The following is a 22,532-nucleotide window of genomic DNA, read 5'->3' on the forward strand; positions in this document are numbered from 1 at the left end:
AGCTAATAATTTTTCACTTGAATAGTCAAAGTAAAGCTCTTTGATTCACTGTCCAAACTTTGTTGTAATGTAATTATTACAATATCTGTGACAAATCCAAAAAATGTATATAATTATTAACTAAAATGCACAACATCTTTAGTTAATATCTATAAAGGTTATGCTTCCAATGCAAACATCAAATGTTCCTTCTTCTTGTAAAGCAAAATTTCAGCGGGAGTTTAACTTGATATCCAAAATTAAACATAAAAATATAATAAGGGTACTTCTTAATTTCTTTTCTTACTTAAGTGCTTCATAATTTGTCTTCTTCTCTGCACTCTTTGTTATTATTCTTCTAATGGTTATAAAACCTGTAATCGATTTATAGTTTTTCTTTTATATATTGTTCATTCACTATTTTTATTCTATATGAGAGTTCTAACTATACATTTAAATTCCTCACACATATATATTGTTCCATTATACTGCAGACCTTCATAACAATTTGCTTCTTAAGATTTACTGTGGTTAGTCATAAAGGATATTAGAATGATCGAATTTTAAAGACTTTTTTAGTTAACTGGATGATTGATTAGAGAGAAGTAATTTAGCTACAAGTATTAGTAATTTAAACTCATTTTGTAGTTTATAGGCGCCTCTGTGGAGCCAACAATGATGATAATTACAGAACTTTTGGAAGGTTCGCTACATAAATACCTAGGGAGCATTTATCCAAATGCTCTTAGTTTAGAGCAATCCACATAAGTTTTGCTTTGGATATTTCTCAAGCCATGGAGTATCTGCGTGCAAATGACATTATTCACCACAATCTAAAACCTGGTAATTATGTTTAGTTATAATGATAAGTATCTATACAATGTGATATTTGAATGACTTTTTACGTTTTGTTGTATGTATATCTTGTCTTCTCTGAAATTTAGTATGTATGCGTTTAAATTAACGTTTTTTGTTAACTTATGGAATGTCTAATGTAGATACAGACCAATTAAGGGGATTCAATAAATATAAGTATTTTTATTTCTTTTCCTTAACAATAACTACACTAGTGCAGCGAGGGGCTTTTACCGCGGTTATTTTTGACTATACGTCGCGGTTTACGAACCGCGGCATATTCAGCCGCGGTAGTAAGTCAGAGACTTTAGGCCGCGGTTATGACCGCAGTATATAGGTTGCGGAATATGCCGCGGTTGTCCAAGGAACCGCTGCCTAAATCCTTTTTTTTAAAAAAAAAAATTTGTCCACTATATTCCCCTGCAGTTTTTTAAAATTGCAGGTCTGTTTTTGTGATATCCACTACCACAAAAACAGACCTGCATATAAAAACATGTACACAAAAACAGACCTGCAAAAGAGAATTCATATTAATTAGTGTATATGAATTCAACATTTGGGAAAAAAATCAAAATTTGTTAAAGTTACCAAAACTATAGTAATTTCATACATTACCAAAACTATAGTAATTTCATACATTACCAAAACTATAGCAATTGTTATTATGCAAAAACTAATGAAGAAATCATGTTAAGAATGCAAAAGGGCATAAATACCTGGAACAGGGGCGGCGAAAAAGCTTGGTGCAACAAAGGGGAATGGCAGCGGAGAGGAATGACAAGTGTTTCAAACGATTTTGATCGGCTAAAACTGTTTCTTATCGTCAAAAATGGGAAATGACCGAACAATTTTTAGTTTAAACGGTGAAGAAACGAGGGAACTGAGATGGGTGGTCGGCGGGAGAAGAAAACTCGAAGTCCAGCGAGCGTCTGCGCGAACAAGACGATACGGTTCCAAAGTTTTATTTTTTAACTCTGACTGGGGAATCTACCGCGGTTCACTACTTAACCGCGGTATAAGATGGCATTTTTGAAATTATTTTTAAACTATATGCCGCGGTTCGGCGGGCAACCGCGGTATATTCCTCTAAATATTTGAAATTCATTTTAAATTTATTTCAGGTAGGAGAATAGGTTGCGGTTACTTTGAGAACCGCCGCATATACCCCTGTAACTTCTGAAATTCTCTGACTCAGTCAGCCCCTGCAATAAATTGGCAAGGGTATATGCCGCGGTTTTCGAGAGAACCGCGGCATATACGCTGTTATTTAATTTTTTTTTCAGACGTGGCGTCAAAGGGGATGGTTGACTGGCGTATATGCCGCGGTTCCCCTCTGAACCGCGGCATATTCCTTCGATTTATTTACAAAACTGCCACCGCGCACCATTATGCTGCGGTTTCTATTGAACCGTGGCATAATGTGCGCTGTAAAAACCCAATTTTTTACTAGTGCTAGTTCATTCACAATAGTCAAGGAAACTCATTAACACTGATTGATTTTCATATATATATTTTTTCTGAGTACAAGAGGTGTAGTCATTTCAATTACAAGTTATCCATGACTTCTTTAGGTAATTTGCTTCAGAGGCATTAAGTCTATTGTCTACCCATTAAGTTTCTTGTCTACCCATTAACCCTTGCAATGCCAAAATGGTGGATATGAGTTAAAAGAAGACCATGTCACAATACCAAACCATATAACAAAACAATATGATGTAAATATTGACAACTCACAGTTTTGACATCCCATATCAATCAGTCTCCAAGATAGCAGCAACTAAGCCAAACAAAGCAGACACAATGCAAACAAATAGTTCCTAATACTCATATATAATAGATGCTCAAATCTCAAAATTTACTCTCAAGTGTGAAGATACAGAAAACTAATACTAGAAAACTTATAACTTAAAGACAAAACCATCATTGACTTCAGGCAAAGCATACAAAAACAAATCAGCAACTACAAATAAAAAATAAAACACAACAAAATAAAAATGCAGTCCTAAGAAGTGTGAAACAAATGCTTTGAGGGCTGAAGAATAACACAGATACACACATTACAAAGTTTTATTGGTGCATTAACATGATATCTTCCACCTTCGGCAACAACGACTACACAAAGATTCTTTCCAATGCCAAACCAACAAAATCAGCCCCAAGACATGAATGAAGACCAACAACAAGATCTAGAAAATCCTTTTAGTATTAGGACTTTCAAACATTTGATATTAGTAACTTGTTAGTTATCCTATATTATTAACACTTAGACATTTTAAACATGTTTGGAATTTATAAATTATTATGTATAAAGATTATTATTAAATCAATATATGAAACTATTATTCAGTATTGTGTGTCTTTGTAACATTGAATTGTCTACATTGTATCATTGAATTGGTTATACATGTATGTGTAGTCTTTGTAACAAGTTTGATCTTCCAATCTGCCAACTCAGTTACATATATAGATTTATCCGTATGTAACATTACCTACGAATATATTACATAGGAATTTTGGTTCGTCAGTAATCCATATATAAGACATTGCATACGAATTTGGAGAGCTACATACAGATTTTCACTATATGTAACTACATTTTGTTTTGTAGTGAGAGCAAGTTGGGTGGATGAGGAAGGTGTATGATTAGAAGGTTTAGGAGGGTTTTGTGGGTGCGGGGTAGGGGTACAAGTTTGAAGTTCAGCCACAGTCTTTTGGTTGATCAAAGATGTATTGATATCTTCATTAAAAGCTTTTTCAATGAGAAGTATTGATCTTTGCGTCTTCTTCGACAATGATCGAGTGAAGAGAAGATTGTTGTTTATCACGACAATTTCAGGAACAACATCAGCAAAATTAGGTGAATTTTGAATGACAAATATTCACTAGTGCAGTAAAGGGAAACGACACCGATTATTTTCGTATATAAACAACGGTTCATGAACCGAGGTATATACAGACGAGGCAAAAAGGCCTTTTTGCCTTGGTTCTAAACCAAGGCAGTATATGGGGATCTTTTGTCTCGGTTGGTTTGAAACTGAGGCGGTAGATGTTTTTTTTTCTGAGAAATTGGGTCTTTTGCCTATTCAATTTTTTTCTCTTTTTATTTCAATGGGACAACAGAGGCGGCAAACGAAGCAAAAAGCAGCGACAAAATGGTCGAAGGTAGCAAGGAACGGCCGGTGACGACGACGAACAACAGTGGCAACAAGGAAGTGACGACCAGTGGCAAGGATAAGTAGAGGCATCAACGTTCACACGACAAATGAAGTGACGACCAATGATGGAGGCAATGGCGGCGGTCAGTGGTGGAGGAAGAATCGACGACCAGTGATGGAGGCAGCGGCTAGTGGTAGAGGCACCGGCGGCGAAGCGACACGAAGAAGTTGTTTGCACAAGATGAGAAGCGGCTCTCTGGCGAAAGAAGAAGAAGAAAGAGTGAAATGTGCTTACTCTTTTACGCTTCTTGAATTTAACTATCGAAGAGGCTATTACCTTAGTTATAAATACAACCGATGCGTAAACCTTCCAGAAAAAATTCAAAATAAAAGTATAAATCGAAAATTTGAAAAAATATACTAACTATAGGCTTCAGTTCGTAGTTAAACTGAGGCATAAAGGGTCTATGACATCGGTTAAAATGGAACCGAGGTAGTAGATGTTGAGAAATAGATTTGAAACGTTCAGAATCAGAGATTGTCAGTTTTTGGCAGGACATATTGCCTCGGTTGGTCAGAGAACTGAGGCAATAGGCCTATTTCAAAAAAGTTATCAGGGATTTTTGCCTCGGTTGGTCAGAGAAACGAGACAGTAGGCCTATTTCAAAAAAGCTGTCAGAGTTTTTTGCCTCGGTTACTCAGAGAACCGAGGCAGTAGGCCTATTTCAAGAAAGCTGTCAGGACTTTTTGCCTCAGTTAGTCAGAGAACCGAGGTAGTAGGTTTAAATGGGAAGAGAATCAAATAGTAAAAAAATCACTTTTTTTACGGGTAAAATTATTTGTTTACCTTTTCATTTTTTATTTATTATGCGTTACAAATTATTATTAAAAATTGTGTTTACTTTTTATATTATTATAAACTATTTAGTCTTGTTTTATGAAAATGAATATAAAATATCATTTCCAACCAATGGTATATAAGTTATATTTTTGGAAATAGAGATGATTTCGTGAACAAAGATGATAAAGATGAACAAGAATGGTGAAAATAGGATAGTTTCGACGGTTTTGTAGAAACCCTTGCTAATCCTAGCGGTTTTTGAAAAACCCCTGCTAATCCCGACCGTTTTAGCAAAAGTCTTGCCAATTCTGACGCAGCTTTTTCTAGGGGTTTTGGTATCCCCAGGAATTGTATTTTCTGGAGGTTAAAACTCCGCTAACGTTAAAATAACTCCTACTAAAATTGTATATTTTTGTAATGACATCAGTTCATACTGAATCGAAACATATAATGTTGCTAAAATTACAAAATTGCCATTACAATTTTATACGTTTCGATTTTAAACAAACTAAAATATAATGTACGAGTTAAAAAGTTATTTATTTACTAGCGATTATGTTCAGTTGAGCGTTTAGGTAGGTTTGTTCAACTCAAATCCTTTATAAAATAAAATTATTTTTTATTTTTATGTGTCGACTTAGTCGATGCGACCCTTTTATAAATAAAATCCATATTCTTATTGACTTGTTCAATATTATTCCTATATAAATAAAATTTTAATTTTTTATTATTATTTAACTTGAGGATGAGCAACATTACTCCTTTATAAATTAAAATTATCTTTTCATTTTTCAGCATAGACTCAACTGACGAATCTCTTTATAAATAAAAGTTAATCTTTTTATTACTTATTAAAATGTTGATTTTTTTATCATTATTTAGTAATATTATTTTATAAATAAAAATTATATTTTTATTATTTAGTGGTAGCTTGATCGATACTATTATTTTATAAATAAAAATTATTTTTTTCTTTAGCATAAGTTAGACCGATATTAGCACTTTATAAATAAAACTTAATTTTTTTATTATATATTGTGAGCTGGCCAATGCTAGTTTTTTTATAAATAAAATTAATTTTTGTTTTTTATTTTTTAGCATGGACCAGCTAATTAATGCTAGCGTTTTAAAAATAAAAATTAGTTTTTGTTATTATTGGACCAACTCAAGCACATGAAACATCTCCAAGACCGACGCTTCTACTGTCCATCTCAACAACACCTACACAGTATCGTAGAAGTGAATTCAGCTCTCAAAATAGGTCACAATCCCTGGATTAATCTGGCTCATCATGAATTTGAGTCGGATTAGATTCGACTTATTTAGACTCGACTCATACGAGTTGAACCCAGAGTGAACCGGATCGGGTCGGGCCGGGTGACCCGTTTTGACAGATTTAGAAGTGAGTTATCAGTGTTCTTGTAGTGTACAGATGAGAAAATATAATTCAAGAAAGTGAAAAATTCCTAAAAGAACAATATTACTGTCAAAGTTTGTTTAAGAGAATGATGGGGGAGTTTGAGGAGAATTAAGTTGCTTAATTAGATTAGAAAATCCTATCTTTTTTTAATAAACAAACGATTTTCAACTTCAAGAACTTTAATAAGTTTAGCCATTGGCTACTAAACTGCCATCTTATAGGGATAACACTTTGGTGATTTGAAGTACAGACTATTATTGCATTCATTATTAGATCAATTATTAAAGACCACAACTTCACATAAATTATATTTCATGAAATATTTCTGTAAATAGTTCATGGAATTTTCAAAATTCATGTGAAAATTTGTAAGAAAATAATTTTTTACGACTTTTTATATAGAAAAAACTTATAGTATAAATTATACAAATTTTAATAAATTCTAGTAGTATACTACCTTTTTATTTTTGTTTTTGTAAATGTTGTAATCGTTAGAGTTGCTTTTGTACCTAATTTAACCTCACTTTCCACTCACATTTAACATTCAATTTTCTCTGTATTCATTCTTCTCTTATTACATTAACTTCTAATTAGGAATACGTTGACAATCAGCCAGTTCATAAACTTAATTTTCCTTTATTGTAAATAATCATTTGTTAATATGTATAACATTACAAAATAATTAGTTTGATAAACATATCTGACTAAAAGAAAATCTGTAGAGGATATTTACAATTTGTTGCTTTTTAGGGTTATCTGTTCTGAATAAATTGTATAAATTTTTTTGCGACAAGCTTTCAGGCAACTTGTGTGGTGCCTAGTTACATATTATCAATTATATTCATATTTCCAAATTTAAACAAAAACTGATAAATTTAAAATTTATTAAATTTATGTTGGATGAAATTCATACTAAAAAAACTATATCATATATATATATATATATATATATATATATATATATATATATATATATATATATAACATTTATAAAATATCACTAAAATATAACATAAGAAGTTATATTTTCATATTATAAAATATAACATAAGAAGTTATATTTTATTTTTAATAAAAAATTTATTTCGTATGACGTATGTGCATACGTATATATATTAATTTCTAGTTTGGTATTCGTTAGAGAGATAAAAAGAAAAGTAATTATTTCTTCCTCCTCCCTTTTCTTTCAACTTTTTGCTATAGAAGGGATATTTTAGGCAAAAATCATTATTCATTTTCGACCCCATTAGCTGAATTAGGAAAGACTGACATTTCTAAACCATAACTCATTTTTTTATTTATCTTTCATCATTTTAATTATTTAATTTATTAAGTATAACAAGAATAATGGAGCGTCTTTTATGTCGACGTATTAGTTTGAATATCTAAACATTTAGTAAAAGTTAAAAAAAAAACAAAAAGTATAATTTATTATTTAAATATTTATTCCTGCTTTTTTTACAAATTTTTTATAAAGAATACATCTAGTTTACATAGTCTTTAAGAGTGTGATGCGATGGACATATACGGATTCTTTGATAAGAACAATAATTTAGATTAAAGAAACTATAATAATAATAATAGTAACAGTAACATCTCAAATCCGTCAATGTTTAATAATACATAATTAATAAATTTTTATGTTCATATACAGATTAGGATATGTAACTAACACGTGCAATGCATGGAAGGAACGAAAGTTTGAGTAGTAACTAATAATCCCTATGAACAAATATAAGTCTTTGTTGATATAGAACCTTCACACATATTTCTCTATTTTTTCTGTTTTCTTTGTTTCCTTCATCAAGCAAACGAACATATACAAAAGCCAATACAATGAACCATACAGTGAAAGTGATGCAAGAGTTGAAGCCTCCCTTACTGATGATGCTAGTGCAGGTTGCATACACGGGAAATACTGTGATTGCTAGCCTCGCCATAACTGATGGAATGAGCATTAGAGTATTCAGTGCCTACCGGCACATTTTTGGAGCTGCTATCACTTTTATTCTTGCTTTTATTTTCGAAAGGTGAATTCACACATCATAGCTTATTGTATTTTGTAATCTTCACATCATAGTTTATGCATCATTGGATAATTTTTTACTTTTCTTTTTGACAATCAAAACAGAAAAAACAGACCAAAGTTGACATGGAGAGTGCTCGTGATGACATTTCTTTGTGGATTATTTGGGTATGGTTGATGCAAACTATTCAACCTTCACCTTTTTGTCCTTATTATTAAATTAATTTGTACAATAACTTGAATTCAAATAATGTTTATTGATGATATGAATGAATAGGGGGAGTTTATTCCAAAATCTTTTTTTCAACGCCATAGCGTTGGTATCAGCAACATATGCTAACGCTGTTTTCAACATGGTTCCTGTGGTCACTTTCATCTTCTCCTTTTTGTATGGGTATGTAGTCATGACTCACCAGTTTTCACAGTCATGTGCTATTTCCTTTTTGTGGGAAAGAGAATTAAGAAAAAAATGCACTGATTTTTTTTATCTTTTTTGTAGCTACGAAAAGTTAAACTTGCGAACTGTAACAGGAAAAACTAAGGTGATGGGAACGATAATTGGAGTTAATGGGACAATGATGTTGTCATTCTTTAAAGGAGTAGAAATAAATATTTGGAAGAATATTCACATTAATCTTATGCCTAAAAAGGATATCGGTCAGAAAGGAGCATCAGATGGAAAACAATGGATAGGTGTTCTAAGTGGTATTGGATGTTGCTTCAGTTTTTCAATATGGCTCATCATTCAGGTATATGTTTCCTGTTGCTTTTATATGTACACATGTTAGATCTAAATATTAATGTTTTTCTCTCCAAATAATCTAACAACTACTATCATCTATGGAAATGAAAAAGAAGAAAAAGTTATGATTAAGAATTGATAAAACAAGGTTGTACTAAAGGACAAGGTAAACATTTCCTCTTCAAAGTGTGTGTGATTTATGTTGGAGTTTTTTAATCCTTTTTAAGAGAGACTCCTACTTTTACTTTTTTTTCAACTCCTTTTTGAACTCTTATTGTTTCCTCTTGGACTCTCTTTTGTTTTTCATTAAGAATCCTAAGCTTTTGTTCTAAGGAAGCAAGATATTTTTTCTTTTCAACTTTTTCGTTTTTTTTAAAAGAGGGTTTCTACTTTTAGCAAAAAATTTAGTGATTTTAGTTCCTTGGCCACATGTGTTAAACTTGGTTGGATTTCTTCACTAGAATCATTACAAATTTGGTAAGAAGGTGCCTTAGACATTCTTAATGTTTTCAAAAATATGCTATGCACAAACAAACTGCTTAGTATTTCAAAAGGAGTTTAAGAGACTTAAGGAGGCAAAAGCTACTTAAGTTCACTTCTAGGAAAGGGAGGTGAATCACAATAGATTGCTTAAGAACCAAGTCTTTCTTAGCCAAAGTTTATCTCAAGTTTTCTTGCACCAAATATATCAAAGGGAACTAGACTTAAAATAAATGTAGATACGTACTAAGCTACAAACAATTAAGGAAAGCAATTGACCTAAACTATCTTATTTAATGGTAAAGTGAGAAAGAAATTTGGACCACCAACTTACCAACTAAAAGTAAGAAATTTAATATCTTTTAGAGGTTCTTCTTAGGAAATGAGATTGAGCACCAAAGACTCTCCTAAGCAACCTAACAAGGCTGAAACTTACAAGGAAAACAAAGCAAGATTATAACTCAAAGAAATACACACAAACTTTAATCTTCTTCTTAAGTGTTTCTTTCACTTCCTTCTTGGCTACCACACAAGACTTTGAAGCTCCCACTAGGTCTCCATCACCTAGGATGCTACCTCCAAATGTTGGATCACCTCATAGATAACCTACACCACGAGGAAATCACCAAAATCGAGAAGTAGGCCAACCAAAAGCAAGAAAATGTCTAAAAAAGAATCAAGGTTACCAAAAGGAGTTTATGTATGACAAAAGAAGAAAACCAAAGGAGACAAGCAATAAATTAAAGGGTAGGAAAAGAAGGTTAAGCACACAAAAAAGGTTACCTAAAGAAAGGCACTAGAATAAAAGCACAAAAACAAAAATTACTAAAATAGAAATTAGTGCTTCTTGTCTTTGGCAAGCTTTGAGGAAATAGGACACTAAGACCACTCCTTTAAAATCAATTTCCAAGAGTTTGATCTGCTGGATAGAGCCCAAAACTCACAAAATAGAGAGCACAAGTGCAGTAAAGTATATTTATCAAACAAGATAGTGGTAGTGATCAAATGCACACAATTTGAAGTACCTTTTCTAGGTTCTTTGGGAACTATTTGTAACCTTTTCTTTGAATCTTTTATCACTTCTTTTTCCACTCTTTTTAAGTGAAAAACAAGACCACCACACACAAAAACAGAGTTGATATTTTGAAATTGAAAGCTCAAGAAGGAAGCATATAGAATAAAAAAAGTAGAATATGAAACTCAACAAGATAAAAGGGATATATGGAGCGGAATTTGGTGGGGAAAGGGCTAAGAATCTCGACCTATGTGATTTAAGATGGAAGGGAGAGATGTTTGATGATGCTCAAAGAGAGGTTAGGCCAACTCTTGAGGAAGGTGACTAGAGAAGACCACTTGGGATGCTGACCTTGGGTGACATAAGATGAGTATTATGGCTCAACAATGACAGCATAATTTAAATTCAAAGTTGATTACAGGAGTGAGAGACATCTTTATTTATAGGCTAAGGGTGTCTCCAAATTGTAGAAGCTAGACCTAAAAACCCAAGCTTGGCTAGCTTGGAGAACAAGATGAAAAATCCTCTCCATTAGGAGGAGGAAATGTGTAAAAATTCCTCTCCATTAAGAGGAGGATGTGACCACCATCTATGGGAAATCATCTCTAATGTGAGCATCACACATGACTACACACACATAGGTGGGATGCCTCATACACTTGCTCACCAAATTAGGTTGAAAACTTTGACCCCTTGATTAAACTAGCTCTTTGACATCCACTTGGATCAACTTTGGACCTTGTCCCTTTGTTGACTTAAGTGGCCAAAAACTTTATTTTACTTGGTCCAAATACAAGATCAAAAAATAAGTCCTACAATTACTAGATTCATAATACAAAGTCCAAAATTATTCCACCCATGATGGTCTAAAAGAGAAAGAGAGCTTTACTTCACCTTCTACTGATAACTCTTCTTATATTTGCTTAATCATACTTCTTACAATTGGACTTTTAATTAGGGATTTGTCACCAAATCGACCTTACATGAGGTAAGCTCACTTGGTCTTGTCATACATAGAGACCCACCCTAATGTTTCATTAAATAAACTTATTCAAACTTATAAGAAAGGTTTTTCAATCTATATTTAATTCATATACAATTGAATGGACCAAATCTAGAGTTTATGAATATAAATTTGAATTTGAGCTTAAAAACATCAAAATAAATTTAAACTACTTTAGATTTGAATAATTATGGATTGAATGTGAAGATTTTAAACTCTTAGTTTTCAAGCTAGAAATTCTCAACTTACTTTGCATCTTTGGAAGGAGAATGAGCACATAACTTATTATACACTTAACAATACTGTGAAGAATTATGTTCTATTATGCAATCCTTTTTGTTGCGTGAGGTAATATTTGTCACTTTGTAATTTCACTATATTTTTTTAACTTGTAAAATCCATGATAAACATCAATATACTCCTTAACATTAACAATATCTTAAATTACATCTATAATATATCATCATATAAAATATTATTAAAATAAACAAGAATCAAACAAAACTCAGAACCAAAACCATAACCAATTATATGATAAAAGTCTTGGTATAATTGTATACCACCGAAACATTCCCTATAAAAGGCCTAAACTCACCATACAACAATTTCCTCCTCGAAAAATGTTACACTTTAAAATCAATATCATTACAAAACTTTACACATTTTATGCAATAACCTCTAACAGACCATGGAAGTATCTTTTCATCAGATAAAGCTTGACAAGCCAAAGTTAAATCACATTGTAGCTAGAAACTTCTAAATCCAACACTTAACTCGAAAAAAAAAAAAAGCATTTTGAATTCCCACAAATGTAGAGAAACTCCTAATAAAATCCTAATATATTTCTTCTACTTCTCTTTAAAATACCTTCACAAACTAATAAATCTGCACTTCGTTCCATCCGTGTTAAATTTAACTCAAAATACGTGAGGAAACTACCATATAACCCCTACCACTGTAATTTCGTTTGGTAATCCTCAAGAAGGTAGCATTTTTTAAGAAGAAAAATTAGAAAACTTTTATACCCATCAGTTTTCTTTTCTTGGCTCATTTTCTTCTCATTCTAGTAAGATAAGTACATAGACATGTTACATATATGATGTATGTTTTTTTGCTTTAATTAATACGAGTAGGCACGTGTTTGGTGTGGTTTTGGATACATATTTGTTGAAGCTGTGAATGTACAATAATATAGGCTAAGCTGAGTAAGGAATATCCAAGCCACCACTCAAGTACATCGTTAATGAATTCAATGGCGGCAGTACAAGCCACACTCTTTGCCCTTTGTGTTGAAAAAGATTGGAATCAATGGAAGTTGCCTTCAGCTATTAGGATTTTGGCGACACTCTATTCGGTACGCTAAGAACAATTATTCAATTTCTATATCATTTTTATTTTATTTTCTTCATATTTCAAATTTTCATCACATTTTACCTTTTGCGCTATCTTTCCGACCCTTTTTCTCATACTTTAACTCCAAAATGAAATGGAAGTTTGCCATTTACTTATAATTCATATTTTGAAACTAAAATTCTGTGGCAGGGAATTGCAGTCACTACATTCGTTAATATTGTCACTTCGTGGTGTGTACGGAAGAAAGGTCCATTATATGCATCTGTATTCAATCCCCTTACCCTTGTGCTCGTGGCTATCACCGCTCCACTCTTATTACAAGAGAAACTATACCTTGGAAGGTATAAACTATTTCTTTTGCACCATTTTTTCACTTAATAAACATTTAGACCTTGTTCGGTAAAATTATTGGTAACTTGTGGTAAACCTTAAATACAGAAGATAAAACAATATATATTTATGAATTGGGAGTTACTTAAAAGGTGACATCATAATTATGTACTATGTACTCTTTTACTCTTCTTCTATATTGTGTCTTGTTGCTAAGAAGAAGAAAAAACCTTGAATAAAAAATTGTCATGCTAATTTCTCTCGTGTGACTGATATTTATTTATTTTTTTAATATGTTCAGTGTACTTGGCGCAGCGCTAATTGTGTGTGGCTTGTACATGGTGCTGTGGAGTAAAAGCAAAGAAATGAAACAACAAACTGATTTGGTGTCATCAGAGACAGAATTAAGTAGTACGACTGAGGTTGTTGTAGTGTCCACCACCAATAAGAATGAGTTAGCAAAAACAGGTGAATAGTAAGAGCAAACTGTAAACAAAGGCTCTTAAATGAATATTTGGGAATCTGTGTGCGCGTGTGTTCTTATAAAGTATTTTAAGAGTTTCCACTGCATATTATGTTGTACTATATATTGAACCAGATGGCCTTGTTAACTTCAGTCATATTCCCTTTTCCATCTTCTTCCCTCATATTCCAACTTATGATTTGGCAGTCATGTGCACAACAAAGAAAGCAACTAAGAATATCATTGGACAGATTCAAATTAAATTCAATAACAGCACTGCACAAATGGGAAACCATGTTTAAGAAAAAAATTTATCATAACAAATCATATCACACACTACTTAGTTGTCCCTGTCCCCACGCACACACAAACGCACGCGAACACACGCACACACAGACACACACAGGCACGCACACACGCACGAATGCACACATGCGCGCAAACACACAAACACGCTCGCACACGAGAGAGGGAGGGAAAGAGAGGAGAGAGATAGAGAGAGAGGGGGGAGAGAGACATCTATGTGATCACTTTGTTACAACAATGACTATGCATTAGCCGTAACGCCGCATTATACAAAATTTTTTATCTGCTACATATATTAAAATATTAGATATTTTATTTTAATTTTTTATTTTAGTTAGTTTGTTATTGATTTTTGTTTTTATTTTGAATTTAGTCTATATTTCTTTTATTATAAATATAACATTTTATTTGTATATTCAACATATGAAAAATTAATTTTATATGTACTTTTTCTTTTATTAACATTATATTAGAGTTATGAGTCATTGCTAGATTATATTCTAGAGAGATTTGTTGTTTGTTGTACATATTATTTTACATGTTATCGTTATTAGATCATATATTAATATTTAGTCTCATGCTCGAAATATATATACTACACTAAATGTACTGAAAGTCTCGTATCAAAATGTATATAATTGCAAACGTCACCTTACAATATGTTGAACAATACGATTTGAGTAAACAATTGGTGGAAACCAAGAATAATAATAATGTAGAGATTGAAGAAATCACGAATTTCACATAAAATGAACTGAATTCATGATCTAAGCCAAACTTTGTAGTTCTTAAATTATAAAAACAGCAAACTATTTCTAAAAAAAAAACTCAAAACCTGAAGTTCAAATACTCCTAGCTAACTATGTAGTCCAGGATTCTATGTATCTTCAAGAGAAAATGTACTACAATGGAAGAAATTCAAGAAATGCTGTTAAAAGGTATGTCTTTAGCTTTCCATGTTCGGCAACTTTGAGTCTTTCCTTCTTTGCCCAAGATTCATTGACAAATCTCCCGAAGTCAACACTATTACAGATTTCACTGCTTATAGCTAGCTACCTATAAACTGGTTTAACCTACAATTACAGGTTAAAAAGATTTCCTACAGTAGTACACTTCAATGTAAATTCCTCTGTCCAGTGCATTTGGTTGATCTGGTTCAGCAGGTAACAAATCTAGCAAGTGCATTTAATGGTTGTGATAGGTTGCTCCAGGTCTTCAAATTGTTCATTGGAGTCCTTAACTTGAAACAATAGGTCACTACAGCTTGGTTCAACCTTTTAATTCCACCTTTAGTTGCACTGGCCACTTCCAAAACAAGTTGCTCATCTTTAGCTTTTGTTGCATCGAAGTTTATTAGAAAGGATTATGGTCTATATGAACGAATAAAAATAAAAAAAGTTAAAACTTGATAAAGTCCTAAAACTAAAATCAACAGAAAGATATTTACACATTCTTGAGTGATTTTAAGTTTGCAAAATTTCACCACTTGGATATTCGTCAATTGTATTTGGCATTTTTCAAGAAATAAAATTTGAGTTCTATTTTCCACTTCTCACCTCCTGGCTTGGCTATCAGCAACATTTGCTACTATTCCATTATTTGTTGGAGTTTTAAAAGAATTGAAGGAATGGGTTAGTAGAAAGTAAAACAAAGAAATTGTTATATTAAGTCTATTTTTTTATTGAATTGAAAAAGACTTTAAATAGATCTTAACTCAATCGGAAAGCCAGAAAATAGGAACTACAGACATTCCATGTTTTATACCTTCCTAAAAATATGGAAGTACTCCTAAATTTATTGAAACAGTCAAATAACTTCAAAAATTAAAAAGCTATAATATTTCAGCATGAAAAAGTGTTATAACTGTATTGCAAATCTTCTCAGCCCAAAGCAACGGGCACGTTGCTTGGTGAGGGCTACTTTTCTGTTGGTCAAATCCCCTTCCGCAAGACTTGCAAGTGGGATTCTAAAACATAGATTTTGTTGAAATCGTAAAGTGTGGTTTCTTCGTGGATTTTCTTCCTTCTCTTCTTTCTTTTAATAATATTTTGGATTTATTTTTTATTCTTTTTAGAGTTCTTTTTGTTACTTACAATATCTTTCAAAATTTTTGGAAACTTTCTATTATATTACAGTGTGCGATATATTACGAATAAGTTCTCAAGAACCGTAGATCTGTTATAGAAAAATTGGCAACAATATTTTTTAGTATTTCCTCAGGTGTAGTTTAATTAATCTTAAGGACTTATAAGTGCTTATTGCTCAAGTTTTCCAGGATATAAGAAGAATTTCTCAAAATATCTATAAGAATCTCAAAACTAGCAATGATATCTAAAAAGAGTATAAAAATAATCCAGAATATTTTTAGAAGAGAAAACGAGCTAAAGAATGAAACTAATAAGAAGAAAGGAGAACGAGAAAGACTGATTTTGGTGTGTTTTGGAATGAAGGAAGAATTCTCTATTTATAGAACTAGGGTAGAATAAAATCAATAAAAAAATTAAAAACAATAAATTATTTAAGGTTAAAGAATTTCAACTTTGCTTAAAATTTCAACATTGACAATTAAAGTTTTGAATGTTGCAATCCAATGTTATTCTTTTACAATCAACATTAATATTTTATAACAATCCTCCACTTATTGCAAAAGAGAGTTGAAGGAAAAGATACGAAACTTTTATCTTGGGTCTCATAGGATGTAATTGGTATAGCAAGTTATATGAACCAGTCTTAGATTTAGAAACTTAACACAGTGTAGTTGGTATAGAAAGCTATATGAATCAAAGACACTTGACGTGTGTTAGAGGTTTAATACACCCCCAAAATCCTTGTTGTTATCGCTGTGTTGTGCTTACTAGGCCATGCGTGTGCCCGATATTCATGAGTGCACTAGAGATCATGCCAATATCTCATGCAAGCGGTCCCACTCGACACTCATATAAGTGATTTCATCAAGTGTATGCTTCAAATCATACACCACTCATTAGGGATATGAAAATCATTAAAAACATTGTTTAAGCTAAAATTCTTTCACCATATAGAATTTAATGACAAAGTTTAACCTCTTAATAATGTAGTCTTTAGCACTTTCACAAACACACACACCATAGGAAGGGACATAATTGATTAAAATCAATTTAGTGCTATTACAACTAAAATGTTACTTGTTTTTACCCATATAAACGTTATTCATGGGATCTCCAATCAGAAAGGTTGGGTTACCATCACTTGTTTGTTTGCAAGTGGATTAAGTCTCATTCCCCTCGATGTTTTTAATATCATATGTCTTCCTAGGGATTTTGTCAGTGGATCAGCAAGATTCCGTTATGACTTCACATGATTAATGAAGTTACTCTTTAGCAACTACTTTACAAAATTGTGTCTCAATTGTATATGTCTATTCTTTCCATTATAACTCTTGTTTTTAGCTATAACTATTGTCGATTGGCAATCACAATGTATTAACACTGATGAGGTTGGTTTCATTCCTTCTAGATTGTTCACTAAGAAGTTTTTCAACCATTTAGCCTCATTACCACCTCCAAGTGTGAATACATAACCACTAGTGGATTTTCTCATATGAATCAAAGATTCAATTAACATTATTGTACCCTTGTAGTACAGTGGGAAATCCACTATATTCAATGGTATAATCCATTGAACCTCTTAAGTATCTCATAAGCCTAGTAAGTGCATCCCAATGTTCCCGATTTGGACATTGAGTGTACCTACTCAGTCTACCTACTGCATAAGAAATATCAGGTCTAGAAAAGCTCATAAAGTCCACTAAGCTCCCAATTATCTGGTCATACTGAGGCTGAGATATAGATTCTCCTTTATTATTCATTAATTTACAATTAGCATCATAGGGAGTACTCACTAGTTTTAGGTCATAAAATCCAAACTTCTTAAGAAGTTTCTCAATGTATTATTCTTGAGATAATAATATATTGTCTGCCTTCCTTATCATTCTAGTACCTAAACTCATTTCGAAAATTGATCCTAGAAACAATTTAGTTCTAGCGAAAATCTCATTGCATGTACCAAAGATTAACATGTCATCCACATACAAGTATATAATTACACAATTACCATTTTCAGATTTAGAGTACACACATTTATCAACATCATTAGGTGAAAAACCATCACAAATCAAACACAAGTTTTTCATGCCATTGTTTTGGTGCTTGTTTCAACCCATACAAGGATTTTAAAAGTTTGCATACTTTATTCTCTTGACTAGGTACAACATACCCTTCAGGTTGAATCATATAAGTTTCCTCATCTAAATGACCATTCAAAAAAGTTATTTTAACATCCATTTAATGTATCACAAGTTTATGGATAACTGCTAGAGCTAACAATACTCGAATGGAGGAAATCCTATTCACGGGAGCAAAAGTATCAAAGTAATCTATGTTGGGTTTTTGAGTAAAACCTTTTGTTATTAATCTTGCCTTATATTTCTCTTTAGATCCATCGGGGTGATACTTTTTCTTAGAGATCCACTTACAACCAATGGTATTTCTCCTTTAGGCTAATCTATTAAAGTTCAAGTACTATTCTCTGAATTGATTCAATTTCAGTATTAATGGCCTTATCCCACTATTTTGCATCAGGAGCACTAGTAGCCTCTATAAAGCTCGTTGGATCACTATCAACAAGATAAGTATAAAAGTCATCTCCAAAGAAAGTTTCCTTTCTCTATCTTTTACTTCTTCTCAAATCCTTATTCATGGTATCACTATTATTGTTATCATCAAGAAGTTGAGACATCTTACTAACCTTTAAGGGAAACACATGTTCAAAAAACTCAATATTTTTTGTCTCCATTATAGAATTTCTCTCAAGTGTGTTACTTTTAACAACTAGAAACCTATAGGTAGCATTATGGTCAACATAGCCTAAGAACATATAATTAGAGGTTTTGGAGCCTATTTTCCTTTTCTTAGGATCGAGTAAGTTTACCTTAGCTAGACACCCCCACACTCTTAGATATTTAAGGTTAGGTTGGTAACCTTTCCAAAGCTCATAAGAAGTGTTGCCAGTTTTCTTATGGGGTATTCTATTTTGTAAAAAACATGGAGTAAGCAAGGCTTCTCCCCAAAGGTTACCAAGTGTACCAAATCTAACAAGCATAGCATTCATCATTTCCTTAATGGTTCTTTTTTTTCTCTCAACTACTCAATTATACTTAGGTGAATATGGTAGGGTCACTTCATGAATAATACCTTCTTTAACACAAAATTCATTAACAGTACATATATACTCACCACCTCTATCTCATCTAATCCTTTTACTTTTCTTATTCAATTGATTTTCTACTTCTACTTTATAGGTTAAAAACACATTAAAGGCTTCATCTTTAAGTTTGATTAAGTAAACTTTGGTGTATCTAGAATAATCATCTATAAAGGTCACAAAATAATTTTTACCTCTTCTAGACATGGTTTGTTTCAAATCAACTGGATCAGTATGAATTAACCCTAACAATTCAGTTCGACATTCAATAAAAAAACATGTTTCTTTGTTATTTTAGACTATAAACATATATCACACTTATTACTATGTTTATCATGCATATTAATTAATCCTAGTCACTGTAAATTCAAAACATACAAGGAATTCACATGTCCTAATCTAGAATTTCATATACCACATATGAGTCAACAATATAAGCAAAATATTTTTAGAAACATTCAGTATGAAGAGTCCTTGATCACAATATCCCTTTCCCACGAAAACACTATCTTTCGTCATAATGATCTTGTTAGATTCAAATGACATAAGTCGTTAAAATGGACACACGTTCTTTCCAGCACCAGAAGTTTTGTCCAAAGAAAAGCTCGACTTTTGACATGTCGGGAAGTGATTTCGCGAAGACTGTCTGAGTTTTGGAAAAAATGGTTTGGCTCTCCGAAGGCATGTTGTTGAATTAAGCCATAAGTCGTTAAGATTGTTGAAGTAAAGCTGACAAAACAGTATCTTGAGGCGTGTAGTTTCACTGCTTTAAGGACTTATCTGTAATGTATTGCGTAAGTCCCCTAGGATAACCCAGGAACTTCCGAAAATATTTCTAATGATATCAAAACTAACAAGGATCTCTAAAAAGAGTATAAAAATAACCCAGAATATTTTTAGAAGAGAAAAAGAGCTAAAGAATGAAACTAAGAACAAAGGAGAATGAGAGAGATTGATTTTGGAATGAAGGAAGAACTCTCTATTTATAGAGGTAGGAGAGAATAAAATTATTAAAAGAAAATAAAAAATAATAAATTATTTAAGGTTGCAACACTTAAAGAATTTTAACGTTGCTTGAAATTTCAACATTGATTAAAGTTTTGAATGTTGCAATCTAAGGTTATTCTTTTGCAATCAACATTAAGATTTTAGAACAAGATCTACACTCTTCGGAAAATCTTGTTTCGTGGTTTTTTTATTATCTTTTTTGAACATTTAACAATATGCTTAAGGACTTATGACAAACAAAAACAACTCAAACCTTCATAATATTATTTCAAAAACTCAGACGGTCTTCGCGAAATCTTTTCAGGATGTATCAAAAATCGAGTTCTTTTCTGGTCAAAAATTTGTACGCTAGCAAGAACGTGTGTATATCCTTCTAGACATGTAAGAAGTTGTTTTTGCTCTTTCATCTCCAAAACTCGTCTCCAATCTCCCTTCAAATTCAAAACAAGTTGAAGATTAGATTCATGCAAAGAAGTTGAAACGACAAGCCTCCTAAGGCAAATATAGTTGGATAGAAAGAAGATGATATTATTGTTGTGCTCATTTCACAAGTAAATTTGATGACGAATGTGAGCAAATGGGTGATAGACTTTGGTGATACCAAACATATCTATGCAAATAGAAGTGTCTTTACCTCTTACACTAGTGTAGGAGATGGTGAAGAACATGTTTACCTTCGTGATTCCAGGATAACTTCTGTTCTAGGAAAAAGGAAAGTTCTTCTTAAACTCACATCTAGAAAGACTATGCACTTGAGTGATGTGCTATACTTTCCAGCATTCAGAGTTAATTTAATCTCTATTGCAAAAAGTGAGTGTTAAAGAGCCACTCGAGTTTGACAATATTGTAATGAAAAAATAATGTTTTTGTGGGGAAGAGATATTGTGATCAAGGTCTCTTTGTACTCAACATATCTGAAAAATATCTATGAATCTTGTTCTTTTTCTTATATTGTTGATTCATATGACATGTGACATGCTAGATTAAGCAATGTGAATTCCTTATATGTTATGAAATTACAGCAACTAGGATTAATTAATAGCATGATAAATAGAGTAGTAAATATGACATATGTGTAGATTATAAAATAACAAAGAAAACATGTTATTTTGTAGATCTTCAAACTAAATTGTTAGGATTAATTCACATAGATCCAGTTGATTTAAAACAAACCATGTCTAGAGGTAGTAAAAATTATTTTGTAACCTTTATAGATGATTATTCTAGATGCACAAAAGTGTACTTAATCAAAAATAAAGATGAAACATTTGATGTGCTTTTAACCTACAAAGAAAAAGTAGAAAATCAATTGAATAAGAAAATTAAGAGGATTAGATCGGATAAAGGTGGTGAATAGGTACTATTTAATGAATGTTGTGTTAGAAAAGGTATTATCCATGAAGTAACCCCACCATAATTACTTGAGTTTAATGGAGCAGCCAAGAGAAAGAATAAAACTCTTAAGGAAATGATAAATGCCATGCTTATTTGTTCTAGTGCACCTAATAACCTTTGCGGAGAAGCCTTGCTTACTATGTGCTTTTTACAAACTAGAATACCTGATAAGAAAACTGGTAAATCTCCTTATAAGCTATGGAAAGGTTATCAACCTTACCTTAAATATCTAAGAGTATGGGTGGTGCCTAGCTAATGTGATGTTACTCAATCCTAAGAAAAGGAAAATAGGCTGTAAAACCTCTAATTTCATGTTCTTAGGCTATGTTGAACATAATGTTGCCTATAGGTTTTCTAGTTCTTAAAAGTGATATGCTTGAGAGTAATTCTATAGTGGAGATGAAAAATGTTGAGTTTTTTAAACATGTGTTTCTCTTAAAGGTTAGTGAGACGTATGAACCCGTTGATAACAATAATAGTAATGCCTTGTGTGAGGATTTAAGAAGAAGTAAAACACAAAGGAAGGATACTTCCGTTAGTAATTATTTTTATGCTTATCTTGATAATAATGATTCAACTAGGTTTGTATAGGCTACTAATGCTTCTGATACAAAACTATGGGGCTATTAGAACTAAAATTGAATCAATTCAAAAAAAATAATACTTGGACCTTAGTAGTCTTGCCTAAAGGAGCAAAAATCATTGGTTGTAAGTGAATCTTTAAGAACAGTATCACCCTAATGGATCTACAGAGAAGTATAAGGCAGAATTAGTAGAAAAATGTTTTATTAAAAAACCTAACATAGATTACTTTGACACCTTTGCCCCTATGACTAGAATTTCCTCCAGTTGAGCATTGTTAGCCCTAGCAGTCTTTTTGAATGGGGATTTGGAGGAGCAAAGTTATATGACTCAACTTG

General features: G+C 32.1%; 1 protein-coding gene across 1 annotated transcript; it reads left to right on the forward strand.

Moving 5' to 3' along the window:
- The first annotated feature begins 8,068 nt into the window (after window positions 1–8,068).
- LOC148205857 (WAT1-related protein At1g25270-like) lies at window positions 8,069–13,756 on the forward strand. Its single transcript, XM_088112263.1, has 7 exons — window positions 8,069–8,280; window positions 8,382–8,444; window positions 8,554–8,670; window positions 8,776–9,025; window positions 12,712–12,870; window positions 13,059–13,210; window positions 13,501–13,756. The coding sequence occupies exons 1-7, from the start codon at window positions 8,087–8,089 to the stop codon at window positions 13,673–13,675; spliced, it is 1,110 nt and encodes a 369-aa protein (XP_087968389.1). The 5' UTR covers window positions 8,069–8,086; the 3' UTR covers window positions 13,676–13,756.
- Window positions 13,757–22,532: the final 8,776 nt, after the last annotated feature.

The sequence above is a fragment of the Vigna umbellata genome, chromosome 1 (genome assembly GCF_029865625.1).
Source record: "Vigna umbellata cultivar VRB3 chromosome 1, Vumbellata_1.0, whole genome shotgun sequence".
Taxonomy (NCBI): domain Eukaryota; kingdom Viridiplantae; phylum Streptophyta; class Magnoliopsida; order Fabales; family Fabaceae; genus Vigna; species Vigna umbellata.

Coding starts and splice junctions, on each gene's coding strand:
- LOC148205857 (XM_088112263.1), top strand. CDS start 8,087: ATGAACCATACAGTGAAAGTGATGCAAGAGTTGAAGCCTCCCTTACTG. Junction 8,281..8,381: donor CTTGCTTTTATTTTCGAAAG/GTGAATTCACAC, acceptor CAATCAAAACAG/AAAAAACAGACCAAAGTTGA. Junction 8,671..8,775: donor ATCTTCTCCTTTTTGTATGG/GTATGTAGTCAT, acceptor TCTTTTTTGTAG/CTACGAAAAGTTAAACTTGC.